Source organism: Prunus avium, chromosome 1 (genome assembly GCF_965620075.1).
Source record: "Prunus avium chromosome 1, drPruAviu1.hap1.1, whole genome shotgun sequence".
NCBI classification, from domain to species: Eukaryota; Viridiplantae; Streptophyta; class Magnoliopsida; order Rosales; family Rosaceae; genus Prunus; species Prunus avium.
Window position 1 is genome coordinate 56,119,724 of NC_142284.1, and position 23,437 is coordinate 56,143,160.

Consider the following 23,437-nt stretch of genomic DNA (forward strand, 5'->3'; position numbering starts at 1 on the left):
TTGAATGGTTGGATTGACATTCAACCCCCTTACCAAAATCTCCCGAAGGCAGAGCCTTGGCCATTTTATAAACGGCTCAGCTCATGTTGTTTAAAATTGTCTATATCTATGGTATGTCTGAATGCAACTTCTGATGATTATATAGAGATTAATATTTTAGCAGAGGTTGTAATGTCAGTTGAGTGACTAAATGGATTATAATCATCTAGTCGTACGTACCTTAATAAGCAGTAGGCATTAGAAGGTATGAAGATGGGCAACTTGGTTTTCATTGTGAGATTTATAATCATTTGAAGCCTAACTCAATTAGGCAGGAAACAAGGTCACAAGGGGAAGACTAATACACTTACATAAAAACGACCCTTTAGGAAAACTTACAAGTTTTGCTCTTTTGGTCATCTTTAAACCCTAATATTCTTGGTTTACTTCACCATTTCCATCCTCCTATTCAATCATTTATGCCTAGAATATGTTGATAAAAAAAGTTACCAAAAATTCGAACTATATTAAGTGGTCAAAATAGGTTTTTCCACAACATCAATAGTTTTTTTTTTTTTTTTTTTTGGGTTTAATTAATGCATAATGAGGAATTCGAATCTGAAATCTCTTCTAATATTGGGAAAAAAGTACCATTAGATCAAGAGTTAGTCGGGAATACAATAGCCAGAGAATATGCTAAAATGGTTTATATAATTAAACCTAAAACACAACCCCTGAGGATGGCAAGCTTGACTTGAAGCTTTACTCTAAAGTCTAATAAAACCCACACGTTTCTCCAATTAGGGAAGAGAGGAACAATGCCAGAATATTCTTTGCACACCCAGCGCACTGATTTGAACCCCTCTCTTCCTTCCTTGTTGATTTTGCCACGTGGTTAAATCTGGAACCGTTCAACATTGAACCAGTCCATTTCCAGATCTGATATAAATAATTGAATGCTGCTGATGGAGGAGGGGTTAGGTGTCACATGGTTGCATTGCATGTATTTGGTGTAACCATGCATAAGCTGTGTGAATAAGCAAAAACAAGCACGTGTTATATATGCAAACACCAAATAAACCAGAGAGAAAATGCTCTTGACCAAGAGAGAGAGAGAGAGAGAGTTGTGTGTTGAGGTGGAGGTAGGTGGTACTTTTAAATTGGCGACTTTGAAGGGTTGCTTTGTTTGGTATTTTTCCCCCTTAAATCTGTGTTGCTAGCTGCACCTGCTAGTTATATGTATTTAGGAAGCCATGGCCCTTCCAACTACTCAAAAGACAAAAATATTGTTGGCTTTATTTGAAAAAAATAAGACACCCATTTTGTCGCTCAAACTCTTAACTCATTTATAAATTACAAGGCTCATTTTCATGCATGCCCCATGAAAGCTAAACCCTCTTGTGGTAGATGAGGCAATCTAATTTGGATCATGTAGTTTAAACACAAAATAATGGTAATAATAATTCTTTTTTATTATCAACATCAATTTTTTTTTTACGAGTTTCTATCTACGCGCATCACATATTCTAACATATTCTTTATCCAAATTATGATATGAAATTTGTTATCCGAGTAATTAGCCCGTGCTTTATCCTCTTATCTCATATTAACCATGTAATAAAGTTCTATTATCTATGATAATAACAATTGAAATAAATAAATAAAATCACTAATATTAGACAAAAAAATCAAAAAAATCAAAAGCAAAAGATTGAAGTCAAACAAGCCCAACTTAGTCAGAGGCATAAACGCCCACCAATCTGTTGCCAACTTCGGGTAATTGTCAATATACTGTTTCCCTGAGAAGGCTTTTAATGACGACGACAAACTACAACGATTTGTTCTATAAATAAAAATTTATATAAAACACAAAATACACATGTAACTCTCTTTCTGTCTCTCCCTCTCCTGTTTTGTTCGTTGAGAGACTTGGAGATCAATGAGAAGGACATGTAGCTATTAACTTTGCACAAACAACTCATCATCTTCTTCTCCGTCAACCTCTCTCGTAATAAACTGTGTCCCCATTTTCTCTTTTGCACTTTCTCTGCCTCGGTTGTGTCGCTTTTCATTTATATAACAAGGTAAATTCTAAGTACCCACTACCCTTCTCTAAACTGCTTTTTTTATTTGTTCTGCATTTGCTTCTGGGCATTTTGGCTTCTGGGTTTCTCTCTGATACCTTGATTCTCTGCAAAGGTCTCTTCTTTTTTTCCGTTTTCCTTTCCTTTTTGTTTTTTCATTTGTGATTTTGACATGAATGTGTTTGAACATTTAGAAGAATTAAGGAAAAGCCATTCCTTTCTGGTATTTTTGTTTCGCCTAATATTCGTTGGGAATAAGTTGATTATTCGAGAGCATTAAATTTGCTTACTTCGACCCCTTCCATATTGATCTGCACATTCTCTCTCTCTCTCTCTCTCTCTCTCTCTCTCTCTCTCTCTCTCTCTCTCTCTCTCTAAACTTTTATTACATATTCAGTACTAGTTTTCTAATAATTAACCTTCCAGGTGTTGGTCAAATTCGCCTGATCATGATGTTATAAACATGCTTTTCAGAGCTGCATTTGTTTTTTTTCCTTCCTTACATGTATTTAAGTTTATGGATTTTTTTTTCTTCAAAGTTAATAGGAGCTGATTGATTATGATTCATCTTAATGTGGGTTTTGATTTTGAATTTGGAATGCCAAAGAACTCTTAGAAGAAAAAGGTATTTGTCATTTTCTTAGAAGCATGACAATACTTTTAACTGCTTTTTTGTTTCAGTTAATCTTTTTCCTTTATTTTCATCCCTGCTTTTGACCATAGGAAGATGTAGAAGATGTTCTTTTTCTTTTGTCCCCAAAGCTATGATGATTTGGTTTTGAAGATAGTTTTGTCCTCCCGTATGTATAACTTTTGTACTTACGCCATTACTTGGGATATTTTGAATTTTCAGCATGGCTGCTGCTGTATTTAACCAAAGCATTGGGGCTTCTCAGTCCCTTGGGCATTTTAATACCTCCGGCCTACATCAAGAGTTTGGGAAAGGTTCAGTGAGATTGATTTCAAAGGCTTTTGAGGTTGATGTTGGACTGTCAAAAAGAGGATGCTATAACTCCAGTCAGAGAAACCTTAGTATAATTCGAGCCTCGACTTCCCAGACTTCATTGATCGATATAGTTTCATCCCCCTCACATAACAAATCCAATGATTCTCGGAAGAAATCTGGTAAGCAGTTTTACTCATTCTATTTTGATTCATTGGGGAATAGTAAATAAATATACGCATAGTAATTGTTTGTTGTTCATTCTACAATAACATGTTTGCATAAAATCGTTTCCTATGAGGCTAGAGCTGAATGAATACCATATTGGTTAACTTTATACAATTGATATGGCATATGTGGATGAGTTTGAAATACATTTTCTCTTGGTGAAAATTTCCAACTGTTGTTTCCATATCCATTTCAGGTGAAGCAGCTCTGATTTTGATTAGGCATGGCGAGTCATTGTGGAACGAAAAGAACTTGTTCACAGGCTGTGTTGATGTCCCTCTGACCAAGAAGGGTGTGGAAGAGGCAATCGAAGCTGGCAAGAGAATCAGCAACATACCTATCGACATGATCTATACATCTGCGCTGATTCGTGCACAGATGACTGCCATGCTTGCCATGACACAGCACCGTCGTAAGAAGGTAATTTGGGGTATAGGATTTTGTTGAATGTCAGTAGGAAGAACTTAAATGGCTATTTGGAAGCTTTATGATTGTAGAAAACTGGAAACTGATGTCCATGCATAATTGAATTGGTTTTATACCGTTGGTTGTAATTGGCAGGGGTAAGCAGACAAAACATCTGTCTGTATCCTATATAAAGAAGTAGGAAAAAAGAGAAAAAAACTACACTATTAAGTTGAGCTGCATTTTCACAGTTGTTTTAATGCTCAACTCCTTTAAGTCTATGTTTTCCTTTTTTTGGCCTAAATATGTTACATTGGATGAGAGATGATTTTTTTATTTTATATTCTTTTTTCAGCCTGTTAACCATCAATTAGCCTGCAGGTGCCAGTTATAATGCATAATGAGAGTGAACAAGCTACGGCATGGAGTCAGATTTTTAGTGAGGACACAAAAAAGCAATCCATTCCTGTTGTAGCAGATTGGCGGTTGAATGAAAGAATGTAGTAATTCCATCTCTGCTTTTTGTCTAGTTATTCTTCTTCCCTTTATCCCCTTCCTCTACTTACTCCCGCATGGCATTCATGTTGTTTTTAGGTATGGGGAATTACAGGGTCTCAATAAACAGGAAACAGCAGATAGATATGGGAAGGAACAAGTTCATGAGTGGCGTCGGAGTTATGACGTACCCCCTCCTAATGGCGAGAGTTTGGAAATGTGTGCTCAAAGAGCTGTTGCTTATTTCAAAGATCAAGTAAGAATGACCATGATCATATGCTTACCTATATGATTGTCCTCATGTTTGTATTACATTCAATATGTTATGTGTAGTTCTAAAACACTCGGTGACATTATGCCATTCTCTAACATCTGACTGCATAAATACTACGCTGCAGATTGAACCCCAACTTTTAGCTGGAAAGAATGTGATGATTGCTGCCCATGGGAATTCATTGAGATCCATAATAATGTATCTTGACAAACTAACTTCTCAAGAGGTATCAGACCATTTTGATCATTGAGATTTGCACGACATATTTGGGACTAATCATTTTATAGAACAAAAGACAAGAATCATATATTTTTTTTGTTCTTTTTTGGCAGGTTATTAGTTTAGAACTTTCAACTGGAATACCCATGCTTTACATTTCCAAAGAGGGGAAATTCATTAGGAGGGGAAGTCCTGCCGGACCTGCTGAGGCTGGGGTTTATGCCTACACCAAGGTATGCAACTTCCTGCACTTAGTTGGATCTTTTCCGCAGTTCAATGTTAGAGTCTCAATAGCTTGTCTCCTCATGCACACTCATGAGCATGATCAAAATGGTTGCAATTTGAAAAATACTTGAGTACTTGGGCTGGAAAAAAAATGTGGTGTAATTTTCTCTTCCATTTGTTGAGTAAAGAAAGGGAGCTCCCAAAACACAGCAACTGGTTCTGTTTAGTGCATTCAATTTTTCAAGTATTTCTTGATCTTAAAACACTGAACTTTATCTGTCAAGGAAAGCTGTGACTCATATATATGGCTTTAATCAGACCCTAATGTACATCTCAAAATGGCTTTCATTCATAGTTCTCAGTATATGCATGAGCAAATGGACAGAGTTTAATATCACTTGCAACTATATTTCTCTTTATTTCTAGTTTCTAGAATTATTAATCCTAAAATAAGGCGCTAAAGCTTCTGCTATTTGGATTTTGTTGCAGAAATTGGCTCTTTACAGGCAGAAGTTAGATGAGATGGTTCATTAGTGCACATTCTCTCTGCTTCTGCTTTTTCGGGGGAACCTCATTTACTAGGTAGCCCACAATTTATTCTCAAGTAGGGAACCTCATTTACAGGTTTTCTTCTGGTTATAAAATCTTGAATATGCTTGTGCACATTCTCTCTGCTTCTGCTTTTTCAGGGGGCTTATCTTTCAGTAGTGTACCGTTTGGTGTCAGCTTATTTCAAGGTTTACGTATATACGAAATATATTGTTATTACAGCTCTCAAGCTCAGAGACCTGGCTACTTGTTTCTGTATACTTTTTGTATGTGTGTAGCAAGCAAATTTAATCAAGCTCATGTGTTATTATTCAATCTTCTCAGTTTGTAATCATGTAATGATAGATTGAAATAAGGGTACATCTTTTTGGCCATTTTATTTGTTGGTTGGTTTTTTTTATTATTTTATTCTTCAAGCAGCAAATGAATAAAGGATGTTGAGTTACACTGTCAAGGAGAGTACTCACTCACGTACAGAACATGCAGTTCATCATCTCTACATAGCAAGTATATATATATATTTCACAGACAAATTACCCACGCTGAATCTAAATGCTGTTAGTATTATTCATAGATATAATTAAACGCATCAATTCAGTATCCTAATAAAAGCCTTGTTGCCTTTTAGGGTTGTGCAATTCAATCCAAACCGATGGAACCAACCAACTTAATCTAATGCTAATTTCAAGACTCCAAATTGGATTCGATGTTGGTTTTTTTATTTTTGATCAGATTGGATGTTGGTTTTAGGTTGTTCGAAACCGATTAAAATCCAATCCCACTTATCATGTTTCTATTGGTTTTTTATTTTTATTTTATCACTTATCATGTTTCTATTGGTTCTTAAGTTAATAAATAGTACCTAATCATATCCATGCAACTCTGGTTTTCCCTCATTTCTTTTGTCAGCTATACTCATACTCACGTACAGAACATGCAGGTTCTTGGGTTGCAGAGAGTTTTGACGAGGAGCTCCTCCTGACTAACTTACACAAGGCGATTACATGATAGGCTTGATGAGTTATGACTAAATGGGGAAAAGGGGATAACCAGCAGCTTGGAATGGCACAAGATGAAAAGGAATTGCCAAAAAAATCATGTTTACAAATGTACAATTACTATGGGTCTTATCTTTTTAATTTATCACGAAAAAAGTATTATTAGTTTTTCTTTAATCCACATGGCATGATATCATTGGATATGTGAGTTCCACATGGCATCATAGTTGTTATGTGTGTGTGTGAGAAATCTTCATGTCCTATAGTTTAAACTATCGCTTGTACTTTTAAAAAAAGAGTCCTTAAAAAAAGGCTCTCTGCTGGAAAAAAAAAAAAGAAAAAAAAAAGATGTTTCACATGCATGGCGAAGAGGCAAGTATTTATTTAGGCTTAATTTTATAAATGGTCTTTCAAGTTTACGAAATTAGGTTGGTCCTTTATGTTTTTTTTTTTTTTTTTTTGTGACATAGTTGGTCCTTGACAGTACCCCCTGTTTGTACCATATCTGACCCTCCACTCGTGCAACGACACGTGGATCTCATAAACTCGCCCAAGTACCCAAGGCCTCGGACAATCGGCATTGGCCACCGATGGCATTGCCTCAAAGCCACGAACAGCCGCTGCAGGCCCAACACAGCCTACAATCGGTATTCCATACCGATTCTACAGAATCAGCCTCGAAGCACCCGCCAGAAATATCTAAATACTCGTGTCAACCTCATAGGGCCCTCCCACGAGTCCCACATCGGAAATGAGTACTAAGAGCATACTAAATGCCCTCTATAAATAGGCCCCTCCACTACAATACAGGGGTAAGACTTTTCAGCTTGACTTTTATACTTCTATATGGTCAACAGCAAGAGCTCTTAAAACAACAAACTTACTTCAGCATCGGAGGGTCTTAGGCTGGTTCCACACCGGTTCCATAGACCTTACGAGTCTCGACTTCTTTCTATTCAGGATCAGCATCCAAGGACAGGAAGAATCGGCATCCAATATTCAATCGATCTCTCGATCGTCCATCCCATTTGTAAGTTGCACTCATCTCTATCTGTTCAAGATTTAGCGTCAACACCCCTTATACATCAAATTGGTCTATGTTGTGAGGTTCCTTTATGTATTGAGTTAAAATGTTGACGTGGCACATATGTAGGATACCAACTTGTGTACCAACTCTCTAATAGAGCGTGGGACCCATTGTATTGGTGGGCTCCACCTCTATTAGAGAGTTGGTACACAAGTTGGTATCTAAAGTTGGTCTCCTTAGCATGACCCATAATATAATGGCACATGAATTTTTTTAAAATATAGGTAAAAACTTAAATTCCATAAATAAATAAAAATTAAGAGTATTTTATTTATTAAAAAAACTGCACCTCTCCTTCCCTCTTCCACCTCCCCTCTTTGCCTCCCAATCTAGTCTCTCTCTCGCTTTCTCCCCCATCCAAAGTAGAACCAACTCATACACAGCACCCCCGATCCACACCTCCAGACCTCTCCTCAACCCACACTCACAATAGACCCCCACATTAGATCCAACCCACAAACCCTAACATAAGGTTTTTTTTGAGGAAAAACATCCCGAACTATCACGCATGTTGAAATGATCACCCTGAACTTCTTTTTCCTACCAATTTAGCCCTCAATTTTTTTTTTTATTGCCAATTTACCCCCCCCCCCCCTCCAACGTCAGTTTTTAGCAAATTCCATCCAAGTCTTTGTTTAAAAAAACCACATGAATGCCACGTGCCTCAACTTTTGAGGGTATTCTTGTCCAACCCCCATCCCCACCTCCCCATACCCACCACCTAGATCCACCTCCTCCTCGCACTCTTCGCTAACCTAGTACAACCCCACCACCACCACTGCCATAGAGAAAAGGGTTTGCAATGGTGTTTGGCGTAATCGTAGACAAGAAGATAGTGTTTTGACGTCGTCTCAAGGTTGTATAGAAGAAGTATAAGTTGGAAGTCGTCGTCGCCTCCCTCAATTTGTTGCTCAACGACCACTACGCCTTCGCTTCCCTTTGCCTTCGGAAACTGCATTACTGCGTCGTTTGTCGAGTTGCCACTGTCTTGAAGACCTCGTACACCTCCTCAGTATTGGTCATCTCCAATGGACCATCACCCCTATCAGCTCATGGAGAAATTATAGAATGATACTGTATCATCACGTCAGCTAGTGATACTCCCATTCAAAATCTGCCACGTGTACTTTTTAAAACAAAATTAAACTATATTTTACAACTGGACTTTGGCTTACAACTTTACCCTTCCAACTTTAATGACCCCAACCCTTCCCTCCTCCGTCTTCCCTGTCCACCGTCTTCTTCCCTGCGCTATGCCTCCCATCTGCGACACCACACATCTTCCCTTCTCCCTCACCACCTACCTCAGGCTTCACCGTCTTCATAGTTAATGAATCTAAAGAACTTCTATTGTCAAAGGACTCAAAACCCATAAACAAAATCCGGTCAAACTCTACTATTGTATCTCTGGAGACACCCTTGAAGCTAAAGAAGATGGGTTTTTTTTTTAAGATTTATGGTTTCATGCTTAATGGGTTTGCACATATTTTTAAGATTTTTGGATTTTTATTAATGGGTTTAACTTTTCACCGAAAATGAGAGGGAGAGAAAGAGGGGGTGGGAATATTGGAGGGGGAGGGAAGGCCGGGGTGGGTGGCTGAGAGGGTGAAGGGAAGAGGGTTGTGCGGCGTTGATAGCAGGGGCATAGCACAGGGAAGATGGAGGAGGGAAGGGTTGGGGTCATTAAAGTTGGAAGGGTAAAGTTGTAAGCCAAAGTCCAGTTGTAAAATATAGTTTAATTTTATTTTAAAAAGTACACGTGGCAGATTTTGAATGGGAGTATCACTAGCTGACGTGGTGATACAGTATCATTCTATAATTTCTCCAGCTCATGGGCTTGCAGGCCTAATGACGACCCCTAATTTTTACCCATTATATATCCTTACACAAATGTTAAAATTCCAAATTTGCAATTCGCTTTAAACTCAATAATTTATTTAGAATAAGTTCATTTTAACAATCAAATTAGTTTCAATTCATATTCATGAAAATTTTGGAAACAACTTAAAAGAGCATCTCCAACAGCCTATTCAACAGCGAGAGCATTTTTGTCCACCACTTTAATTCAAGGTGTATGTTCACCACTCTTTTCAACATTTGACACGTGTTCATATGCATAACCATAGTTGCATAATACAAAATAAAAAGTTAAACATAGTTATGTCTATGGACATGTGTCAAGTATTAAGAAGAGTGATGAGGATACACATAGGTTAAAATAAACATGCCTCCTCAATTTAATTGATATTGGCTTTTCAAAATTAATCATTCCTGCTCAATTCAGTTCCTCTAATCCGATTAGGATTAGTAAACATGCCACAATATGATATTTTCGTGAACTGTGAAATTAAGCCATTTATTTCTCTCACGTCTCTCTCTCTCTCTCTCTCTCTCTCTCTCTCTCTCACTCACTCAACCCTTAACAACAAGGAATTGAATTGCAGTATACCCGAAACTAAGTTGGAAGTCGCCATCGCCTCCCTTAATTCATTACTCAGCCCACTACGCCTTCGCTTCCCTTTGCCTTCGGAAATTGCATTACAGCGTCGTTTGTCAAGTTGCCACCATCTTGAAGACCTCGTACACCTTGTCGGTATTGGTCATCTCCAATGGACCATCACCCCATAGCTCCTTCAAGTCCTCCTCTCTCAAACTCTCTGGGCCCTCCGGAAAATCAAAGAGGTCCTCGTAAAAAACGTAGTTTTTGTCCTCCTTGTTTGTGCAAATTTCTCACGGGAGAATATTTGTAGATGATTCTTCTTTCTTCTTCGTCCCTCCTTCTAGATTCCCTGCAAGACAAAATAAATCAATCGAAAAACCACCGGTGTGGTGGTGGCCAAGGGCCCTCTGATGCCTAAGTCAGCAATAACACGGGGTAGTTCTGATAGGTCCAAAGGCCTAAGTCAGCAATAAAACGGGGTAGTTCTGAAAGGTGCAGAGGCTTAAATCCAATATGATCCAATCCGACCTAATTGATATTGGATTAGATTGGATGATCGGTTTTCATAATGAAACAAAAATAATAATGATATATGAAACATTTATCGTCAAGTTGAATATAATCAAACATTTTAATAGACATCAATGTAAAATATAAATGAAATGTTAGAGAAAATTATTTTGATTTTATAATATATTAAACATAATCAATCAAATTACTTATAATGTTTATAACTTTCTTAATGAAAATTACCTAATGAGAAAAATAAGTATGAAACTAACTAGATTGGATTTGATTTGATTAAATTTTCACAAGCAAATCAGCCATATGATCCAATCATGTAGTACATGAAGGGTCACATACATTATGAATTTACATTTATAATGTAACTCATAATGGGGAACATCATCGGTCGGTTTGGGAGGATTGGATTGGATCTTGCACACCCCTATTCTAATTACTGGAGAACTAGCCCATGAGGCATCCATCATTTTTACTAGGCCTCGTCAATGAGCTAGACCGGGCTAGCCCAGCCCAAATTTAATGGGCTTGGGTCGGGCCGTATTTTTTTTTTGAAAATTTAAAGCCCGAGCCTAGCCCATGGGCCAGGCTTGAAAAATCTCATCGGGCTTGGGCGGGCCTAAATGAGCCTACTTTATTTTGTCTTTTTTTGTAATATGTATTTTTTTTCTATGTTTTGGTGTGTTTCTATGTTTCCTCATTTTTTTCATAGTTCTCTATTTACATTTGTCTATATGTTTATGTCTCCATTTTTTTCTTTGTTCATAACTTCATAGTTCGCTTTTTCCTTTTTTCCCCATAAATATAAAGATATAGTTATACAACCCCACATTAATAAATTCATATTTTTTCTCATACTTCATTTTTTTAATTCTTACAATGATAATAGATAATGATTTTCTCCATATTTCATTTAACTTGGGTTTTTTTAATATCTATTTATTTATACGTATGTGAGCCCGTGGGCCAGGCTTTCTTGGGCTCAAACGGCCCGAGTCTGTTGGCCAGGCCGGGCTTTAGACACCCAAGCCCAAGCCCGGCCCACTCAACAACGGGCCAAGCTTTTTCTGAATGGGCCGGGCGGGCCCCCATCTGCCCATGGGCTCGCGAGCCTAATGATGACCCCTAATTTTTACCCATTATATCCTTATACAAATTTTAAAATTCCAAATTTGCAATTCGCTTTAAACTCAATAATTTATTTAGAATAAGTGCATTTTAACAATCAAATTAGTTTCAATTCATATTCATGATAATTTAGGAAACAACTTAAAAGAGCATCTCCAATAGCCTATTCAACAGCGAGAGCATTTTTGTCCACCACTTTAATCAAGGTGTATGTTCACCACTTTTTTCAACATTTGACACGTCTTCATATGTATAACCATAATTTCATAATACAAAATAAAAAGTTATACATAGTTATGTCTATGGACACATGTCAAGTATTAAGAAGAGTGATGATGATACACATATGCCTCCTCAATTTAATTGATATTGGCTTTTCAAAATTAATCATTCCTGCTCAATTCAGTTCCTCTAATCCGATTAGGATTAGTAAACATGTCACAGTCTGATATTTTCGTGAACTGTGAAATTAAGCCATTTATTTATCTCACGTCTCTCTCTCTCTCTCTCTCTCAACCCTTAACAATAAGGAATAGAATTGCAGTATACCCGAAACTAAAAGGAACCAGCCAGCTCATCCACCATAAAAGCCTCCCAGCCGTGAGAATCACCATTCCATTGTTCCGATATCTGAGTTTATTTATTTGTTTTTTTGAAACTGAATCTTATCTCTCGGTATTTCATCTCTCATGGCTGAATCGGAAAACCCCCTCCTCAATGAATTCTGTGCTGCCGACGCTGGCGCCGCCCCGCAGTCCCGCCGGCTCCGCATCCGCTTCAAGGGCCCCGCCCCCTGTCCTGTGCCGGACCCCAACGACGGCCAATGCTTGAAACAGAGCGTTAATGCTTGTAAAAGCTTCAATAGAAACAGAATTGCCGACAATGGTAAGAAACTTCTTTTCTCCAATCTGTGGAATTTAGGTGCCCTTTTTGAATCTGGTTTCATGACCATTACGCACTTTTGTTATTGGTGACTAGAATTAACGGTTAAGGTAATAGGAATTTTCATATGTTAATAGGTCTTATTAAAAATTTGGTAGTCATGGTCAGGAAGAAACTGTCTGTATGTTCATTGCTGCTGTTGAAAATCACTTGCGTTGTGTGCGATGTGTTTTATGAGTTTTGAACTCTTGGTAAACCGTTTACCAGTTCAAGCTTTTCCATTAGATTGATGCTTTAATTGTTATTGCTTATGTGCTGGGTGGACTGCTTGTAGTTTTCGTTTCCTAATGTATGCAGAACTATTTTTATTTTGATGGCCAATGTAGTTAGACTCTTGTTTTATGAATCTTGCACGAATTCAGAAATCTAGTGATGCTAAACATGTTGCTAGATCTGCAAAGATACCCGAGTTCAGCACCAATACTCTTATGAGCTCTAAGCATGACAATGGTTCCATGAAGCTTTTATCTGGATTTGTTGAGCAGAACCAATTCAAGGCCAACACTCTATGCAGGTTTCTTTCAAATTACACAATTTCTATTCCTAGAGTTGAAAACAGATTAGAATTCACACTTCTGTATCCCTTCTAGGGATAAATAGTTTTAGGAACATTCATGTGATCTAGGCCTCATTTCTTTATAAATTTTTCAGGCCTAGTTCTGCCATACAAATTCGTTTTAGTTAATGAACACCATTTGTCGATTCCACGCAACATTTTCTTTATAGGGCGTAAATTATATGTATAATATATTGCATGGCGCAGGTCGACGAGAGGCGATACTGCTACCAAAGCAAGGAAGAGAACCCGATTGTCTCTTGGATTGCCGACCTCGAGTAAGTTAAAAAGATCAAAGAGATCATTATCAGCAGAAAGAAGAACATCAATTGATGATCTACCTAATGGTATATTGGCTGAAATCCTATGCCGACTTGCATGCACTAAATATGTTTTTCAATGCAAAACTGTGTCCAAGCGTTGGTGCACCCTCATTGAAGATCCTTATTTTATTGGCTGCTTTGTAAGTATCCAAAGTTATAAGGGAATTCCAAAGATACGCACTTTGATAACCAAAAGAGCTGTGGAATTCCGTCCTATGGTGTCGTCGTCACCCAATCTACGACCTTGGGCGCTCAATAGATTCATGCGTTTCCACCGTTTGATGGAAAAACCAGTTGTTGTAGCGACATATAATGACTTGGTTTTGTGCTGCATGACGGAGGATTATCAACGCATATACTACATCTGCAATGCGTACACCATGCAATATGCTGTACTTCCTCCCACCCCAAGTAAATGCCACAAGAGTGTGCGGGTAGGATTCATCTGCAATGTTCCTGACTATAAATGCGAGGAAGATGATTGGAAAGGAAACAACTTCCAGCATAATGTTCAGTGTAGGTACACGGTTGTGAGAATTCTTCCTCCTGTCGAATTTGAAAATGGTGAGAAGAAATGTGATACATTCAAATTAAACGTGGATATCTTCTCTTCTGACACTGGGGAGTGGAGAGAATCAGTTGTCTCGTCCCCACGGCACTTCGATTTTGGTCGCCTCAAGGAGTTATCCTTTACATACAATGGAATGTTATATTGGCTAACAGAATTCGACTTTATTGTTATTGGTTTGGGTCCATTCTACGACAATGATGGAACTAGCAGCAGCAACAATAATGGTGATGGTATTATTGATCATAAACTGGGTTTCACCATATTTGAGGAGACTCTAGACTTTGGTTTTATGCTTCAGTACTTGGGTGTGTGCAGAGGATATGTGCTATTGTGCAACATGAGCATGCTCTCCAGAAGTCTGTATCTATATGAGTTGAAACAATCACAAGATGATGGAGGAGCAGCTGCTGGCAAAAAGTTGTATTTGAGTAAACGCGGGGTTTATTCCTTTGAAGCTGAAATGATTCCGTTCAAATCGAGTATGTTTCCGATTGCTTTTGACCCAAGTAATAAGGATATTTTTTATCTGCATGTGGACGATGACATTATCAAGTGGAACGTTCACACAGGAAAGTGGTCAAAGATATTTAAACACTGGGCAAAACGTCCGGGCTATTACACAGTTGTGTTCCCATGGTGGCCGACCTCAATTCCTAGACTACCCCAGCAGCAGCAGCAGCAGCAGCAGCATGCCCATCTCTGCTAGCTGGAGGAACTAGAAGCTAGCTAGTAGATTGCAAGAATTAAAGTAGTAAACTTTTATTTGTTTGCGATTGGACTTTGTATTTTAATTGGGAGTGGTTAATTTTCTGCAGTTTTCTCATGCAGGCGAATTCAGGAATTCCTGTATATGTATATATGCTCGTCGCCATCTAGAGCATATCTTAATTTCCCTTCCTGACTCTTTTTCATTCTATTAATTAAGAATAATGTAGCTCTCTAGGTACGTTATGTATTTTCTTTTTCTATTCACCAAGAGGAAACTTGTTCGAATTTTAGCATGAGACTCAAGAGAAAAGAATGAGTCAGCAAATGTTGGATACAAAATTATGATTTTTTTCTGGTTAAGAGAGGTAAATGGGTCCTTTCGATTTTGGCATTGGCTCAACGATCACCAACGGACGAAAAACGGAAGCTCGAAGAACTTCCGAAGATGGCACTACGTTTTCGTTTTCTAAGTCCCTTCATCATCTTCTCCTCCTCTACACTCCCATCGGCGAACCAACCACCGGCGACAATGACTCTGATGACGACGACCACCTCCTCTTTCATTCTAGAATCCAATCATTCTAGTTGGATTCGTTGTTGATTAATAGTAAATATACACATAATACAGTAACATGTTTTCCTAAAGAATGCTAGAGCTGAATGAATACATTATTGGTTATTGAACTTATTCTTTATACAATTATATATATAGTTTACTATCATTCAATTTTTCGAGTTTTTCTTCATCTTAAAACTCTGAACTTTATCTGTCAAGGATATATATATATATATATATATATATAATGGCTTTGATTCATAGTTCTCAGTACGACAGACACCTTTCTCCCATCTACAATTGGATTTGTTTTGAATTGGTTTTAGGACCTAACCAGACAGCCAAAAAAGGTCAGCAAGATACTGCAGTTCAGTTAAGTCACCATATACCTTGAGCCATTATTATACTCAATGTACATCTATGGTAGTGTTTCTGGTACCAGCAGCCACCAGTTTGTCGTGGTCTGAGACAACTTCTGGTTCTATCCCATGGGACGAGGAACTGTCCGTTTTTATATTATCAGATGCATCAGAATCTGAGTCTAACTTGATAGAATCCCACGTAAGAGCAGCAGTGCAGCACTGGTAGGGGCAGGTTCTGAGGCTGCCAAAGCAGGATTTCCTCTTGTCCAAATTGCCAAATTGCAGGCATCTTCTTGTCATCCTCTTTCATCCTCACAGCATATTTATTTATATCAAAACCTGATGCTCCCTCCGTCTTTCTTTTGACCGACAAATTGCGCGTTTGATCCCATGGTTGTCCATGAAACCATTAGGCCACAATCCTGCTAGCTGAATCATATGAGACTAATTAAGTCAGGAAAGCTTCATACATTTAGGTGATTACAAAAAGCTTTTAAAAGAACACTTTCAGAGATGTACTATTACTGGTTGAAAGTTGCTATGTTGAATTCAGATATCACACCTCTTTGTGAAAGAAAATATTACATTGGGGGTAGGGGTGGGGGTGTGTGTGTGGGGGCAGAGAGAGAGAGAGAACAGGCACTCGTAATTCAAATTGAAGAATTCAAGTGAAACGACCAAAAACTAAACTGCAAACCCCCAATACTGCAGTAAGAAGAATCAAATCCTAGATCTACTGCCTTCATGTTACATTGCAGTTCGTACAGAAACTTTAAACAGAACATGTTGGAAGCTGCAAGAGAGCCCAGGCAATACAAATCACAAAACAGGGAAAAATACAGCGAAAAGGGTGAAGTACCTCAGCATAGAGCTTTCTTATTTGGGGACCTGCGTCTTCATCCAGCCCCTAGAACCAAGAAATAAAGACCAGGGAATCAGGCAACAATAAAGGAATTTATCTGCAAAATAAAGGAACAAAATTTTCAATGACGGAATTTGCAAGCTTGAGTCAGTACATCAACAAAAAGGTCATAGAGGTCACAAATCTTATCCTCCAATGCAGCATCCATGCTAAATTTTCTTTGAGAAAGTTCTTTTGCTCCAGAGGCAATTTCTTGAAAATCATCTGATGCTCGAGATTGTTGTTGCAATGCCTGAAAACATATTATGCACTTTCCATTAGAGCCGCAGACAAAGGTTATTCTTATTACTCTTTCCATTGTGACATGGTGCAAGCATCACGAGGGGAAATGGAAAAATAAAATAAATGGTTCGGAATCTTCTCACAACGGAACAAATATGAAATATCTTCCACAGAAGGCACTACCTAAAACACGAGTTACTGAAAAATCCACTATTCAATATGATTATTCCACTTTTGTAAATCATTTTTCACCCAGCAAAAAAGACAGCAATTAAAACACCACACCTCAGTAAGGCCCTGCTACACATACCTTGGACTCCAGAGCATCCACCTAAACCCTAAACTGACAAAGAATGCTTTGGGGGTTCAGGTGGATGCTCTGGCTCAGCAAATTTATATCCCTTGGCATTGAGTTCAGCATAAAGCTGTCAATTGGGATCCGAGGAGGTGATGTCGCCACGGCTGTCGGAGCTAACGTAGGTTGAGGAGGTAGCGGAGGACCAGTAAACTGAGGAGGGAGCGGAGGACCAGTAGGCTGAGGAGGGAGCGGAGTGGAGGGAGGGACAGAGGCCGCAGAATCAGAAGGAGAAGCCATGAAAGTACAGAGAACGAAGAAATCAGAGTGTTTCAGAAGCAAGAAAGATCAAGAAAACTAAAGAAAATGAGGGGAGAAAAGTCACGAGACAGAAGGCTCTCGATACCGTAAGAAGAAATGAATATTCTCTCTCAATCCATTAACAATAATTGTCAGAGAAAGAAGAAATCAGAGTGTTAGAAAAGCGAGAAAGAGCAAGAAAACAAAGAAAATGAGGGGAGAACAGCGGTGAGACAGAAGGCTCTCCGTACCGAGAAATGAATATTCTGTCCATTAATTAACAATAACTGTTACACTGTAAATATATAAAGACCAAGGCTGAGCTGCCAACTGTACAACTTGTTATAGGCTAACTCCACTAATTCTAACAATCACTTAACTAACCGTAACAACAATAACAGCTTGCACTTAATCACTAAGTAATCATTGACTGAGATGACTGGTAATGATTTGATATGGAACTAACTATGAGAGATCTCTTCTCTTTCAAGGAGATGGTTCCGCCCTAGTGACAGTTACTTCAGGCGGAGCTAACGGAGGCTCTGGATCTGGATCTTGCTCAGTAGCAATGAGGAGGGCGCGGAGGACCTAGGTTCCTGGAGAGGCTAGAGCTGAATGAATAGATTATTAGTTATTGAACTTATTCTTTATACAATTATATATATAGTTTACTATCATTACTATGTATAAGCATCTGATATTAAATTCTGAGTGTAAGAGTTTCCTATGAGACTCTTTAATCTTCTTTTTCTTTTTTCTTTTTTGTGCTATAAGCTTTGCGGCTGGTATTTTAAGCTTTTGTGATAGTGTTCAAACCTAGAGTATATGCGATGCAATTCCCAGCAACTGGCAAAAGCTTTAACTTATATATATATATATATATATATATATATGGCTTTGATTCATAGTTCTCAGTACGATGGACACCTTTCTCCCATCTATAATTGGATTTGTTTTGAATTGGTTTTACATACTTAATTGGATCGGATTGGATTCTAATATAGCAAATCCAATTGTAATTGAATTGAATTGAACTTGTTTTTTCTATAAGGAAAAAGATGCACATGCGTGGAGAAAATGTTTTAAGTGAAGAGTGAACAATAAGGCACAAAGAACGGAGACAGACACTATATCTCTTATGTGAATTGTGGACTACATGAGTTCTGATTACCTTACACAAGGCGAATACATTCATCGGGTCTCCAAAATGCTCAAATAAATTGATAACTCGAGTTCATAGAATCCCTCTAAATTTTTAGTATCTAACCAGACAGCCAAAAAGGGTCAGCAAGATACAGCAGTTCAGTTAAGTCACCATATACCTTGAGCCAATATTTTACTCAATGTACATCTTCGGTAGCGTTTCTGGTACCGGCAGCCACCAGTTCGTCATGGTCTGAGACAACTTCTGGTTCTATCCCATGGGACGAGGAACTGTCTGTTTTTCCATTATCAGATGCATCAGAATCTGAATCTAACTTGATAGAATCCAATGTAAGAGCAGCACTAGTAGGGGCAGGTTCTGAGGCTGCCAAAGCAGGATTTCCTCTTTTCCAAATTGCAGGCATCTTCTTGTCATCCTCTTTCATCCTCTCAGCATATTTATTTATATCAAAACCTGATGTATCATTCCCCCCAAATGCAGCCTCCAGTTTATCAATATCAAATAGATCCTCCATTATCTTCTTGGCGTTGACATCATCTGAGTAAACAAACTTGACTTTGTTGTAAGTCTTTGGCTCTAGAAAAGGCTTTACCATCTGCAACAAAAGACATTATTTTAAGTACCATAGCCACCAAGCTGATATATTTGGCTATAGATTTCTCCACATTAATACAAATCTACCAAGTACCAAGCGACATCCTCTCTATTTGAGACTTTACTAAAAGGGGAAAAGGGGATGGCCAGCCCCTTGGAATGGCACAGGATAACATGAAACTGCCAAAAAATCATGTTTACAAGTGTACGAATTTTATTACTATGGATCTTATTAATTTATCACGAAAAAAGTTTGGCTTTTTTCCACTTTCAAATTTAGGTCGTCATTCGCAATTCACGTGCCAAAAGGAAATATGACCAAAGGCCAAAAGCTGTACAACTCCGAAAAGATACTGTTACAGCTTTATAAAAATGATCATCTGCAAAGTATAGATCTAGTGAAAAGTTAAACAATAAAATTTGCAATCAACTGGGCTTACCGTAAAGAATGGTTCAAAAAACTTTGGTGGATTGTACAGTATTGCAAGACCTAGGCGTTCTGGATAATGGTCTTGTAAAACATGGGCAGTTTCCCGTGTCAACTTCACTGAAATATGTGACAAATTGAAACCTTGAAAATCTATCATCCAAACCATTTGTTCCTGATCTGGAGGTAGATTTAAAATAGCATTCTCCATGCAGTATACCAAGTATCTAATCTGTCCTTTAGTCGACTTTGAGTTCTGCAATTAAAAGAAACTACAAAATGTTAATAAGGAAAAATAGTTTTCTTCTGAACTATAGATCTCCAAAGCATTACATTTATAGGCATATATAGCATATCCTATTATCAGGAATTCGACAAGATGCTATGGGCAATGATTTTGTCACTGATTGTGCACTACGATTAATATGCTTATTATCTCTTTTTGGAAAAACTATCTGCTTCAATATGGGATATTTTGGTTAGATAAGATGAATAAAGCTGACAAATAACAACAGTTTTACAGCACATAAGATTCCAGATGTAGCTCAGAGACAAATTCAAATATTAAGTTATAGCTAACTTATAAATCACAAATAATTCATGGAGGTGTCAGAAGGGCTTTGAAGATAAAACCTGACAACTAGGTCTCATGACAAGAACTGGTCTCCCATGCTTGTCAAAATAATTTGATCTGTAAATTTTCCCTGTTTCTGCTTCACGAGCTACCTCTTCCTGTATTACAAATGGAAATGATGAATGTGTAAGACTATCGTTACTTCAGTAATCATATACTAGAAGAACTTGACCTGGATTCACAACCTCCAACCCTAACGACTCCAGATGACCCTTGTAATTATCTGGGTTTGAAGTAATTATAGCTATGCTGGACTTTGAGTGTCTATCAATTTTCTTACAGTTTACTAGATAGGTGGGGTTGAATTCAGAAAGAACTGCTAATAGGTGTGGAAGGTTGAAATTTTACAAAATCCAGAAAGGTCAATTGACTCAGGTTGAGTACACTGAACCACAACCATATACGCCAGTTCAGGATGCACTGAAAACAAAGAAAGAAAAACAAAGGATGCAACCTGCAGAATATATCAGGCTTCATTTGACTACTAGTACACTATCGGAGTAGGGAACCTGTTTTAAGCAGGATGAGAATCTGGCAGACATTCTGCATGTGAATTCGGACTACAAAGCAATAAATGATAGCATACCCAATGTATCTCCTCTGGTTTGTATTCTGCCCTCCATTTCAAGGTATCTTTTAACATTTTCGTAGCTTTCTTGACATTCCAGTTTCTTGCCCTTAGATGCCTTGAGATGGATCCATCAGAACAATAAATGGACAACTTATCAGGCAATGTTCCTATCAACCTCTTCACTTCGTTAATCTGTGCACATATGAACAGTGTTGCAGGGTAAATAGATTTTCTCCCCAACAATAAGGATAGTATTATCATGCCCCAACTTAAGGAATTAAAACAAGTTACAGAAAGCACTTATAGAAATGCTAAAGGAGCACTTTTACTGCAGATACCTTTGCCTGCTGCTCTTCAAATGATAAAATCTTCTCCGAGCCATTTGAAGGGGATTTCTTTATTCCCGTACTCATAGTTCTCAGAGAAGAATCTGTAAATCAACAATGAAGACTTCAGAACTTAAGTACTAATGTCTTGTTCCCATTTCAGTCTCTCCTCACCATCACTTACATATACAAAAATCTGCTAAAACAAAAGGCACAATCTCTATCCTACAAAAACAAAACAATTATTTTAAGCTTATCCCTAGAGAACCAGAATTAAATTTGTTACTTGAACACTATGGAAACTAGCATATTGCAATCACGAAGTACATCAACATATTTATACTATTGTTTTAAGATTGAACGGTCAACTCAACTCATGGCTCAATACACATTTTTATAAGCGACAAAACACTTGAATGAGCAATGAAAACAATTAAACCAATCTTATTCTGAAAAAACAAAAAGCATGATTCAAGAATGACTAGCACCTTTCAAGAATAGCCATTCTGACAGAATTCATCATGTATGGGATCACATTCATTTTTTGAAAAGAGGGATCACATTCATTTATATTATGTTTTAATTTCGTCAGAAGTTATTTAGATTTACATGCTAGTTACATCTGCCAATTACTCAATCATTTTTAGAGCCGAGAAGTTACTAATCCAACTACTATAGAAAATTAAATTGGTTTCCACAGACACAAAAAAATTGGTTTCCAAGTATCTATTTCCAAGAATCTAAATAACATCAATGACTACATTGTTGAAACCTAGTTCTCTGCTCTCAAGCTGTCAGATTTACAAATCACCCTGAACCTTGCCAAGAGTTCCACAAATTCATTCTATATAAAACTTATGCTGGATTACAACATTACATCACTTAGCATGGACCTTTTAGCTGACAGGACCACAAAATTCCTAAATTTCTCCTCCCCCCTCAAGATTATCCTCTATTTCCCACCTTTGCAGAAATTACACATGGGATCATAAGACAGTTTCAATAGAACGCCTCACCTTCATCTCCTTTTTGGAACAAACACTTTTCTGACTGCAAAAGTAAACGAACCTATGTCGTTCAACATTTTCACGATTCGATCAATAATGTCAATCCATAATTCAATCCTATGGTTTCCAAGTATCTATTTCCAAGAATATATGCATTTCCTTTCTATTACGAACAAAATTACATTGGCATTATTTTATTAACTGGAAGCAGCATATGCTTAGTCATTTCTATAAACACGAGATGACTAACAAGAATTTGTGTCACCATTCGGAAGCACTGAAATCCTACTCAAAACCTTCAGTCTCAACCTTATCCGTCATTAAGATTCATATGTTCTAGTCAATCAGACTTAAACTGAAATTGTTCACAAGTATACAGCCTTTTGAACTATATTTGCTCTCATCCAATGTACACTATTTGAAGTAAAATTTTCAACCTAATAAGCCCTTTTGTGATAGCTTTGACATGACAACTCTGGAATCACCACTAACTTGTACCTTGTAGTAATATCCAAATCTACCTAATCAGAATGTCTTGGATTGGCATTCATCTAACATACAAATAGCCGGAAAATCTATTGACATAAAATCTCCTGTTTGTGCAGCTGGGATTTGCTCATGTGGGTTTTTGCAATGTGTCCTATCTATTTGTTCATGAAATTAAATCTATATTCTTCTTTTCATAAAACCATACAAATAAAAAAAATCAACCATGGGGTATCTAATCTCAACCAACTTTCGGGTAAAGTACATGACTAAAAATCAAAAAAGCGCCTTTTAACTAACATAATTATGCACGCAATATACCAAATCAGCAATACCATGGTAAATAAAAAGTTTTTTTAAGAACAAGGAATGCAAATCAATCCGACCCACTAAAATTACGGGCATAATCTACGAAAAAAATGGCAAGATCCCACCTTTTCAAACAGATTGAAGAAGAATTGGGGGCCTCACAAAATCCGAGCTAAGCTACTATTCCGGAGCTCCTCATCAGTCCCAAACCACAGAACGGGTCAACTCTTAAAACAAGAGAGAGAGAGAGAGAGAAGCTGGAGATGTGGGTTCTTTGATTGTATTTGAACAAGAATATTACTCGGATCGAATCTTGGCCGATGCTGAAATCAGGTTGAAAATTGAAATGCCCAAACCAAAAACACGTGCTTTTTAGACAAAGCCAAAGCCAAAGCCTTTTCTTCTTGTTAACATTATTTTTTATGGCTTAGCCTTTTGGGGACGCATCTGCAAATCCTTACCTGAACCCGGTCGTGTTTGTGGCCATTAAAACTGTGGAAGGGTAGGTTTGACCTTTTAGCAAATCCTCATCTTCTCTGCATGGCCGTGGATCATGGTGTTTAATATTATTTAAAAAATCTCATA

General features: G+C 37.7%; 4 protein-coding genes across 8 annotated transcripts; 2 read left to right on the top strand and 2 right to left on the bottom strand.

Annotated features, from left to right (window-relative positions):
• The first annotated feature begins 1,845 nt into the window (after nt 1–1,845).
• Nucleotides 1,846–6,570, top strand: LOC110754015 (2,3-bisphosphoglycerate-dependent phosphoglycerate mutase 1). 4 transcript variants are annotated; one of them, XM_088247657.1, is made up of 9 exons: nt 2,545–2,688; nt 2,917–3,188; nt 3,431–3,654; nt 4,021–4,139; nt 4,234–4,390; nt 4,533–4,634; nt 4,741–4,860; nt 5,342–5,434; nt 6,342–6,570. In XM_088247657.1, exons 1-8 carry the CDS (start codon nt 2,636–2,638, stop codon nt 5,384–5,386), a joined length of 1,092 nt encoding a protein of 363 aa, XP_088103783.1. In that variant the 5' UTR covers nt 2,545–2,635; the 3' UTR covers nt 5,387–5,434; nt 6,342–6,570. The 4 variants fall into 4 exon arrangements, with proteins under 4 accessions (XP_021810713.1, XP_021810720.1, XP_088103783.1 ...); XM_021955014.2 differs by lacking the exon at nt 6,342–6,570 and adding an exon at nt 5,542–5,775 and having other exon boundaries at nt 2,546–2,688; XM_021955021.2 differs by lacking the exons at nt 2,545–2,688; nt 6,342–6,570 and adding an exon at nt 1,846–2,063 and having other exon boundaries at nt 5,342–5,775.
• Nucleotides 6,571–12,051: 5,481 nt separating this feature from the next.
• On the top strand, nt 12,052–14,966 carry LOC110753088 (F-box protein At3g26010-like). 2 transcript variants are annotated; one of them, XM_021953899.2, is made up of 3 exons: nt 12,052–12,461; nt 12,873–13,032; nt 13,282–14,966. In XM_021953899.2, the coding sequence occupies exons 1-3, from the start codon at nt 12,266–12,268 to the stop codon at nt 14,672–14,674; spliced, it is 1,749 nt and encodes a 582-aa protein (XP_021809591.2). In that variant the 5' UTR covers nt 12,052–12,265; the 3' UTR covers nt 14,675–14,966. The 2 variants fall into 2 exon arrangements, with proteins under 2 accessions (XP_021809591.2, XP_021809606.1); XM_021953914.2 differs by having other exon boundaries at nt 12,330–12,461; nt 12,910–13,032.
• A 367-nt stretch (nt 14,967–15,333) lies between these two features.
• LOC110753121 (ubinuclein-2-like) lies at nt 15,334–18,123 on the bottom strand. The gene is made up of 3 exons (XM_021953936.2): nt 16,611–18,123; nt 16,454–16,501; nt 15,334–16,023 (listed from the first exon to the last, which is right to left on the bottom strand). Exons 1-3 carry the CDS (start codon nt 16,812–16,814, stop codon nt 15,922–15,924), a joined length of 354 nt encoding a protein of 117 aa, XP_021809628.1. The 5' UTR covers nt 16,815–18,123; the 3' UTR covers nt 15,334–15,921.
• A 311-nt stretch (nt 18,124–18,434) lies between these two features.
• On the bottom strand, nt 18,435–23,359 carry LOC110753111 (uncharacterized). The gene is made up of 6 exons (XM_021953925.2): nt 22,978–23,359; nt 21,063–21,154; nt 20,740–20,916; nt 20,153–20,251; nt 19,533–19,775; nt 18,435–19,093 (listed from the first exon to the last, which is right to left on the bottom strand). Exons 2-6 carry the CDS (start codon nt 21,135–21,137, stop codon nt 18,674–18,676), a joined length of 1,014 nt encoding a protein of 337 aa, XP_021809617.1. The 5' UTR covers nt 21,138–21,154; nt 22,978–23,359; the 3' UTR covers nt 18,435–18,673.
• Between the last annotated feature and the right edge of the window lie 78 nt (nt 23,360–23,437).